General features: G+C 36.7%; 1 protein-coding gene across 1 annotated transcript in view; it reads left to right on the forward strand.

Annotated features, from left to right (window-relative positions):
• The window catches only part of slc35d1a (solute carrier family 35 member D1a), a 17,252-nt gene extending 8,311 nt beyond the window's left edge, over nucleotides 1–8,941 (forward strand). Inside the window, exons 8-12 of the mRNA XM_053636590.1 lie at nucleotides 2,317–2,409; nucleotides 5,565–5,632; nucleotides 5,719–5,797; nucleotides 5,923–6,005; nucleotides 6,112–8,941. Coding sequence (XP_053492565.1) covers nucleotides 2,317–2,409; nucleotides 5,565–5,632; nucleotides 5,719–5,797; nucleotides 5,923–6,005; nucleotides 6,112–6,220 — 432 coding nt within the window. The 3' untranslated portion in view covers nucleotides 6,221–8,941. The remainder of the gene's footprint in view (nucleotides 1–2,316; nucleotides 2,410–5,564; nucleotides 5,633–5,718; nucleotides 5,798–5,922; nucleotides 6,006–6,111) is intronic.
• Nucleotides 8,942–10,358: the final 1,417 nt, after the last annotated feature.

The raw sequence follows: 10,358 nt of genomic DNA on the forward strand, positions 1-10,358 counted from the left end.
ATGCAGGCTTCTACAGAAAAGCTGAAGTTTACTTAGATTTCATGCTTAAGATAAGGGTGATTTCGCGAGAACTTTATTTTATATACGATTATGTGCTTGAACAAATGGTATACTGTGAAGCTAATGCTAAACATTTGCTACTAGGTTCGAAGCCGGACTGTTTCTGTTGTATAGAACAACTTTCAAATACCAGCTGTTTTGTATTTTACATCACAAATTCTGAATAAACAATAGTACAGGGTTACAATTAGTGCTACCTGATGTTCGCTAGCTACACAGTGTAACACAGTAGTCAGTTTTATATATACTATACACTCCAGTACTTAACATCGTCTAGAAGAGTACATGAGTATGCGATTTTTGGAGAATTATACACACAGAGTACATACCACAGCACTGGTGAATTCTTGAATTTGATTGGTCGGAAGGTGTTAGTTAATTTTCTAACACAGCTGCTCCGAGAGTAGTGCCAGCTCCAAGGCAAATCACAGGTTTATAATCATGCATGTTAATGTGTATTCATTATATTGATACAAAGGGACTTGTATGGTGGATGCGCCTCAAAATCTTAACCTAATAATAAATGCTAGTAATGCTGATATAGGAAAATAATCACCTTTGGAGTGGTGAAAGTATCCCTGTGTTGGGTCGGTTCGCCTCACATCACTCCGTCATTGATTTATTTTTCTATAACAGCACACCGCCGATGCTTTATTCCTTACTTGAGTGAAGTAAGGTATGTTACTCAGTCAATTGTGTGCTGTACTAGTAGTAATGTTAAAAGCACACTGAAACTGTAATGTGGCCTTTTTACATGCTCAGTCAAATGGAATAAATTTATACAATTGGGCTAAAAAATATTGTATTTCTAATAAACGTCATTTAATCATTTATCAAAACGTGTGTTCAACCTCCAGTATGCATAACAAATTGGCATTTAAAACACCTGTATGCACAGCTGTACTTAATGGATGTTGGAAAAACGTCACTCATTCTGCAGGCCACACTCATTTGCATAAAGAAAGCCCCCCACACACACACACACCATATATGGTAAACAACTTCCCTTGATTATAAAAAGATCATCTTCACCAACAACGAGGTACAGATCCTCTTACACTAAGTAAGAGTGGTTTGTCTTTTACAGCAATATGTGCGCATTCAACTGCCCCAGTTACATTTAGAAACCCTTCAATGGCATGAAAATCCATCATTATCGTAGTCTTTTCGGGTTTTATACTCAGAAATGTCATGCATTTCGGCATTAGCGATATGACCCAATGATTATTTGGCTTATAGTTGTTTGGGAAATGCCAGACCAGCCTCTAATTTCTCATTGTAATGTGCCCATGGCTAAAAACCCGGGAATAATTTTTACATTTATGGAATTTGGCGGACGCCCTTATCCAGAGCAACTTACATATATCTCATTTATACAACTGAGCAGTTGAGGGTTAAGGATCTTGCTCAAGATCCCAACAGTGGTAGCTTGGCAGTGCTGGGGCTTGAACTCCTGACCTTCTGATCAGTAACCCAGAGCCTTGTGTGTGCCAAAACTTTAAGCAAGGCATAATCTCAGTCAATCTTTAGATGTGCCAAATGATTTTACTGTACATTTCATCTGTGTCACATGCAGTGAACGATAGAGGTTCCTGCATACGCATGGTCAGGAGTGGGCATAAATATGCACACATCCTCATGCAAAAGAAGAACTTGATAAATCATAGTCTGTGCTGTATAAACTGTCACGGTTTACACACCAAACTATAAACATGGTTTATATGCTTTACCTTCATATCGAGTATTAATTTGCAAGTAAAGCACAGTAATAATGATTAGACTGATTTATTTAACCTCAATTGATTTAAAAAAAAAAAAAAAAAAGTTCTTTAATGAAACAGGACAGTAACAACTCCAATGCAAATACTCAGTATCAGGACATGTCTAGTTGGAGCAGCTACGAAATGACAACAAAAATGTATTTTATTCATAGATCCAAACGTCACGATCCGTTTATCTGGAGTGTTTTGGATTGAATGTTGTAAAGTATGCCGTTTTTATACAGTGAGAGATTTCAGATATTGAGATCTTGAGATAAGATCCAGCGTGGAGAATAAGAGAGTCATGGACAGAAGGGTTTGCGCTTTTATTGTGGGTAGAAAAGTTGATCTGTAAGTCAGATGTCCTGCACTGCGTATTTTTAGTTTTGGGAGCGTTCGAAAAAGAGACTGAGATGTGAGGAATGCATTCATGACATCTGCACGCCGGAATGTACCATAAATAACCCTGTCTGTTTCCCTGTCTCCCCCTCCTCAGGAGCTGGGAAAGTATGGTCTACTCTATTACAACGCTTTATTTATGATCCTGCCTACACTCCTTTTGGCACATGTCACTGGAGACATGGATAAGGTAAGCAGTCCGTAATATAGAGCGAACATCGAGACACGTGCGACATTTGATGTTTGAACTTTTTAAAGGTCAAAATGTAGAATAGTTTCTCTTGAAGGACTTCCATTATAACATGAAATGACTGTTTGATGGACATCCATCAACAATCCCTCATCACCAGAGCTATCTGGCGGCTTCAGTCAGACCATCTGCTCCCCTGCTTAGAGGTTTTCTTATTCAGCGCTGCTTCAGTTTTACATTGACTGATAGTCAGAAATTCCCTTCAGGATTGTTTTGTTTGCCACGAAGGGCAAAAACTACATTGCTGAGAGATTTTATTCCGTTTAACTTTTCACTTTGAACGCATGTTTCACGACTAGCTGCTCCTTTTCAGGACTCAAATCATGATAAACGCCCCATGAATGGCTCATTTTATGCAGCGCTGTGTGTTCACAGCAAGGCCTCAGTTTATTCAGCACGCTTTCCCTCAGAGGAGCGCGAGCTGCTCATACACAAAGCCACCATTATACCCACTTGGATAAACAGGTTGAATATAGTGGCTCATGGGGATGTGCATGAAATGAAAGCAAGGTATTTTGCAATATATATTCAAATCATGGTCATGCTTTAGATAACGATTTCCTTACTTAACATTGTTTAGTTAATGTTAATAAAGCGTCAACTGCAGAATTAATAAACTGTAGGTAGTTTTAACAAGAAAAGGAATAAATGTTAATTAAATACACCCTCGTTGACTGTTTATTCAATCCATGAAAAAACATAAATCCATGTAAATTAGCAAAACTATTTATCAAATAAAATGAAAACATTTATCTCATATTTGCTAATATAAGATAACAATACAGCAAATAAAATGTTATTAAACCTATTTCTAGATGATTGTTACTAATTTCAAGCCTGAAATAGTCGTCTTCTGTTGGCAGATAGTTTAGCTAATATTAAGCACTTATTACTAGAAAGAAGCAAAGTTATCTGGAGATAGACTAAGAAAATGTAAAGCTTGACATTAGTAAAAAAAAAAAAAAAAAAGGCTAGAAATAAGTCGAATAATCTTTCTTATATTTGGTTTATAGTAATCTTATAATAGGAAATACTGGATAAATAAATGTGACTAAATTCAAGATATTTTCAAAAGTATTCTTATTATTATTCATAATAATAATAATAATAATAATAATAATAATAATAATAAGCAGAAGAAGAAGAATAGGGGTTGTGGTGGCTTAGTGGTTAGCATGTTTGCCTCACACCTCCAGGGTTGGCTGTTCGATTCCCATCTCTGCTATGTGTGCACAGAGTTTGCATGTTCTCCCTGTGCTTCAGGGGTTTGGTCCAGGAACTCTGGTTTCCTCCCTCAGTCCAAACACATGCGTTGTAGGCTGATTGGCATTTCCAAATTGTCTGTAGTCTGTGAATGTGTGCGCGATTGTGCCCTTTGATGGTCTGGCCCCCCATCAAGGGTGTCCCCCGCCTCATGCCCCGAGTCCCCTAGGATAAGCTCCAGGCTCCGTGTGACCCTGTGTAGGATAAGCATTATTAATAATAATAATGAAGCCTTTTAATGCTCTGTAAACATTTTATTTTATATATATAGTGTGTGTGTGTGTGTGTGTGTGTGTATATATATATATGTATGTATGTATGTATGTATGTATGTATGTATGTATGTATGTATGTATGTATGTATGTATGTATGTATGTATGTATGTATGTATGTATGTATGTATGTATGTATGTATGTATGTATGTATGTATGTATGTATAAAATATATTTATTTTTGTGTGGTGTAATTTACTGAACTGTTAGTAGTGGATTGTCTTGAGTTTTATTCACATTACAAAAGGAATAGCCAGTTTTATCCACACCTGACACACAGGTTTTCATTCCAACCAAGTAGGGACATGCAGTTCAATAGCTGTATCAGGTTCGCTTCTGAAGCAGCAGCAGCCGATATTCTGCGGACGAGATTCATCTCTGCATAACATCAATGTTTTGTTATTCTAACCGTGATATTGCGACAGTTTTGCTTTTACTCTTTTTGGTGGTGCCCAAACACGGAAGTGCAAACTAATTCCAAGCACCTCCTTATTAATAGCTGTTTTTCTCTTATTCCACATCCTCTAATCTCCCATCATAACGTGTTGAAGTTTACTGAAGAAGTGTGTACTGTTGGTTTGTATGTCTACTTCAAGGTCTTCATTTAAAAAGTCTTCATTTAAAATCTAACGCGATTTATCCCACAAATTCAAGGCTTTCAGTATTAAATTGTCTCAAAATGTGTAGTCCTCACTCGCACCACAAAGGAAGCGTGCGTTAAAGTCAAGCCGATCGGTTCCACCAGGATTTTGCGATCGCTGAAATGAACGCAAAACCAAGCGGACTCCGCTTGCAGTTTTTAAAAATGATCGCAGATTTGGGCCAAGACGCATCATGTGGACGTCGTCACAGTGCGCATTCAGCCAAAGCCCTTTGTGATTCACGTGCATCGAATATGAGTACAGCTAAAAGTTCTCATTTAATCATTTACAAACTTCACTGTGAAAGACCGTGCGAAAAATTTAGTGCAACTGCAATTTCAGCAAATTCAAGAGGTTTTCTGCAAAAAAAAAAAAAAAAAAAAGCACAAATAACTCCAAGTTGCATCGCAAATTATGAAGAAAAAAAAAGCTGCAGCAAAATCGAGCATTTTTGGATGAAACAATGACAAAATAACTGCGAAATCCTGTACGGACCGTCTAATGTTACCTGCTTCTGAGCTGAGCTAGCATACACCGTAATGCTGACAAGGGAAATATCAATTCAACCAAAAGTATCAGGAGAGCAGAAAGTACTCTCCCAGATTAAAGCCTGTCTGCTGTTTTTTATCTTCCGTAGTGTTACTATCGTAGTGTTAGATTTTTCTTGCTGTAAAACACACATAACTAGACCGTTTCCCTTCCCATTTCAGCTGTTAGGACATGTTTTGATATTTGGTATACCGCTGCAAATGTAGTCTTGTATAAAAATCTTTAAAATGATTCAATTTACCCTTAGGAAAGCAGTGGAAACCCTGAAAGTGACATATTTTGCTTGTATTTCCTCATTTCTAAGTCGCTTTGGATAAAAGCGTCTGCTAAATGAGGAAATGTAAATGTTTTGTCTCTCTTCTCTCTAGGCCCTGGATTACGAGGGCTGGTCAGATAGGCTCTTTGTCGGACAGTTCATCATGTCTTGCATAATGGGGTAAATTAATATAAAGAAATAAAGATTGATAAAACGTGCAGTTTTATGAACGTGACGTTTAATGCTTCGGCGATTCTGGATTTTAGGTTTATCTTGATGTACTCCACCGTGCTCTGCACTCAGTACAACTCGGCATTAACAACGACCATAGTTGGCTGTCTGAAAGTAAGCTTGGTTAATTTTTTATTTTATTAAAAAAAAATTGGGGGCGGGGGGATGGGTGACATCATTTGGATTTTGCATTTTGTCACTTATTGCTTTTTTTTTTTCTTTCTACCTTGGGTTTACAGAATATATTAGTGACTTATATCGGAATGGTGTTTGGAGGGGATTATATTTTCTCCTGGACTAACTTCATAGGTCTGAACATCAGGTACGCTATGAAACTTTATCGACAATTTCTGTCATCCCGTTAGAAAAGATGTCAACTGTACCAGTGTGCTAATTGTGTGTACGTGTTTGTATGCGTGTTTCCTCAGTATTGCTGGTAGTCTGGTGTACTCGTACATAACGTTCACGGAGGAACAGAGCAGCAAACAGGGCGAGAGCATCAACAAGCTGGAGGTGAAGGGGAAAGTGGCTGTATGAGCAGCGCTTCAGCTCAAGGCTTCGAGGAAACCGTATCCTGTAGTGTTTGGGCTTCGGGTGACCCAGAATGTGAAGGGCAAAACACGTCAGGGCCGATGTAAAAACATCGCTTATGAACTGAGCAAGATAAGACACGTCGAACTGCCAAGTGTGGTATGATGTCATTGCGAAATGAAAGAAAACTTTGTATGTGTTGATTATTTATCCTCTGGGGTTTTTTTTTTTTTTTTTAAAAAAACAACATATATGTTTATGGGAGATCGAGACTGTATTTTGAAATGATTTTGGCATGTTTTCTGGGTACTCTCAACTTGAATTTCTATATTTTCTTATCAAACTAAACAGTATAACTTGTCATTTATGGCAATATTATGCCATTTTTGTTTTTGTTTCCATGAACGTGCCATATTCTTGCTATTTTATGTTAGTATTGTATATTAGTAGAAGGCTTATATTGTTAAGTTTTATGTTGTTGTTTTTTTCTTTCTTCAGTATTAGAAATGTCTGTGTAGACATTCCACATAGGATCATGTAGTAACTTGTTTTTTTGTATCCTGCTGTGCTGTTTTCTTGCACTTTAAAGAGGTCACAGGTACTTTTTATTTCGTAACGAACAATGAGGAAACGTTTACTGTAGGTTAGTGAAAACTAAACTCAAATTTTTTCCATTGTTTTTAGAACTGCATTTGGGTGATGAGAGGACAAAGGAAAGATGTATGTCCTGCATACATCAGCATTAATATCGTTGGTACTTTTTGACCAAGTCAAAATGTGAAGACAAGTTCAGTCAGTGCTATCTAGATGTTATACATCTGGAATCCTCTGTAATTTGGCTGTATCCAGTCCGAATATTTTTGCCTGCATGCAATACACAAAGAGATTAAAACATTTATCATACAGTTGAATTATTTTTTTTTTTTCCTCAGATGAATGCTCAGCTTTCAAGCTTAAGGATGTTCTAGCTATAGATGTCTTGTTTTTGTGTTGCTTTTTGGTTATGGTTATTTTAAAAGATCCTCACAGAGCACTGAAACATTAAGACATGGAAACAGCTTGTATTTACCTTTTAGTATTTTTCCATTGGACATTGTTTGTAGGAATTGTTTTCTTTTCTTTTTTTAATTTTTTTTTTTTTTTTTTTTTTTACTTTTTTTTATTTTATTTTGTTCATATCAACAAAAGCTCTGTGGTTTTAGAAGTGCAAAACCGAGCTTGCATGTATGTTATTAAAATACCTCAGTTTTCCATTGGTTGGATTTACTCTTTTTTTTTTTTTTCTTTCTTCCTTTCTCCAGACCGCCAGATTATTTTTCTGTTTTATTTATTATGTAGTTTCCTGGAGTAACTAATGTGAAATTAGTCATTTAGTCATTTGGAGTATTCTGTCTAGTGTGTACTTGTGTAACTGGTGCTGGTGTATATATTAATTTGTTCATGTAAAGACAGTAAGGAAATGTGCAATGTGAAATGCTGCATCATCTCATATTGCCGATGTGTTTATCCCCCCCCCCCCCCCCCGGTACACTTTTTACAGTTACTTGTTACCTGCTAATCTATGGTCCAATAATTTAAGGTCTAATGTTACCTTTCACATACCTTCGAGTTTGAAATCTGGTCAAGCCCAAAATGGCCCATTAATGGTCTTGACTATAAATCATTGGTCAGGAAATTAGATAGTGACTTAAAAGGGGATAGCTTTTCCCTTTGATTTCTTTAAAAGTTTAAAGCCTTGTGGGTAAACTTGCAGACAGATTTTTATTTTTATTTTATTTTAGTTTTTAGCATTATTTGTAATTTATTTTAATTTTGTCCACCCAGACACGTGTTAGTTTGCAGTTTACATCAAACATTTGAAGCATTATCATGATTTTACCTTTGCCTACAAGAAGACTATATAAGTGAACTTCCCTGTTTCTAGCTTTTCCCCTAGACAGTTCACAGACCAGGGTCTGTTTTTCTTTCTTTTTTTATGTTCTCCCCATGTCTTTGTGGGTTTCCTTTGAGTTCTCTGGTTTCCTTGCATGCCTGTAGGTGGATTGCCTATGTTAAATTCACAAGGATTGAATGAGGGTGCTCTATCCAGGGTGGATTCCTGCTTCATACCCAGCCTTCCCAGGATAGGCTCCGGATCCACTGTGACCAGGATAAAGTGCTTTCTGAAGAGGGATGTTCAAATGATTAATTTTATGTTGAGCGCTAGCTGTTAATTTGAATTTCAGTAATTTAATCCGTCACCTGTTAAATTATAATCCGTGTCCAATGTTATTTGTTAATTTCAGGTCAAGTGTTTTCCATGTAAAAGGACAGCTCACCTTCATGCTTCATCAAGGAAAAATAATTAGTCTTGTACTACCTTTTTTACAATAATAATTATAGCTGTAAATGTAATTTACGTGGCCAAGTCCACTACCTTTACTTTTGGCATGCTGTCAATATGTAAAATTTAAAGTTCAACTTTTTTTTCTTGATAATTATTTATAATTAGACTACAGTGTATCATGTAGCACTTTTGTTGATATTTGGCCAAAAACCCAGGACTATAGTTCGCAAAAGTAGGTTTTTAACATTGGTGTCCAGCTCGACGGATACCAATGGTTCTCCAGGCAAAGTTGTTTCAAATGAAAACAGCTATCATTTGATATACGTTACTTGTGTATTTTGACAACACTGCATTATATATAATGCATATATACTTTGTGTATTGTATCTATATAACCAGGTGCTGCCAGGCTGCAGATCCAGCGCTTCTCTGCGTGTGTTTGTCTAAGTTGTTTTCAATAAGTTTAAGTTGTACATGTGGTTGATCACTTGATGGGATTGCGAAAATGAGAATGGAGTTCGCTTGAAAATCTGTTTTCACGAGTATTTTGATTTTCTCCTTCATTTTGAACAACCTGTCGACACCTGGAGAGTGTGGGCAACAGAGCAGTGGCAAAATCAATTGGTGATGGACTCTGCCTATATTTGAAAAATAACTGGTCAACGCAATATGAAATATTGGACAAAGGTTGCACCCGCGATTATGAGACTATCTCGGTTGCTATAAGACTCTTCTATGAGGAAACGATTTAACTCATACATACATACATACGAGTTTGGTGAAAATATCTCATTCCTTTCAAGAGTTATAGCCATTTAAGTAAAAGTGGCCATGCCCACTTCAACCTTTTGATATGCCCTTGCTAGGCTAAATCAAAACCTCAACTTTATATATATATATATATATATATATATATATAAAATTATTGATCTAAGGTGTCCAAAGAATTGTCATGGAATAGTTTTATTTCAGCTGAGCGAAAGACTTAGGAGTAGTTCGCAAAATGTATTTTATTTTTTTTTTTTAAATATTTAACGAACGATTTGATCAACAGCAATGATCCTAGAGGCAAATTTGTTCAGAATCAGGAGACCTAATATAGTTTACAAAGAACATGTGTATCTCTGAAACATCAGATAAAATACAATCATATACACAGCATTTATACAGCCATTTAAAAGTTGTTGTTTTTTTTTTACTATTATAGCGCCACCAAGTGGCCAAACTCCGCAATTTTTGTCAAGTGAGCTCAGAGTGAGGCCTTGCATAAGTAAGCATACCAAGTTTGATGAAAAGTGCTCATTCTATTTAAGAGTTATTACTAGTAACTTATGTGGCCAAGTCCACTACCTTTACTTCTGGCATGCTGTCAACGCGTAAAGTTGAAAGTTCCACTTTCAAAATTGGGGGGCAGTGTAGGCTTGGCAGTTAAGGCTCTGGGTTACTGATCAGAAGGTCACAGGTTAAAATCCTAGCACTACCAAGCTGCCACCGCTGGGCCCCTGAGCAAGGCCCTCGACCCTCCCTGCCCCAGGGGTGCTGCATCATATCTTTTATTCAGGTAAATACTGTGGGAGTTAAAGACAAAGAGAAGTAATTTAGAAGTAAAGTACGGATAGCCTAAATGAATTTTAAGAATAGAGTTGAACAGAAATTTTACTTAGGAAATGTAAAACAAGCATTGGAAGGATTGCATGTAATGATGGGGAGAGAGGGGGCACAACAAGAAGTGCAAATTGAAGACTTGTTAAGATTTGTTAATGAATGCAATCATTTTATGGTAGCATTGATCTTTTGGATGCTAAAATGAAGAGTGAA

Source organism: Ictalurus furcatus, chromosome 11 (genome assembly GCF_023375685.1).
Source record: "Ictalurus furcatus strain D&B chromosome 11, Billie_1.0, whole genome shotgun sequence".
NCBI lineage: Eukaryota > Metazoa > Chordata > Actinopteri > Siluriformes > Ictaluridae > Ictalurus > Ictalurus furcatus.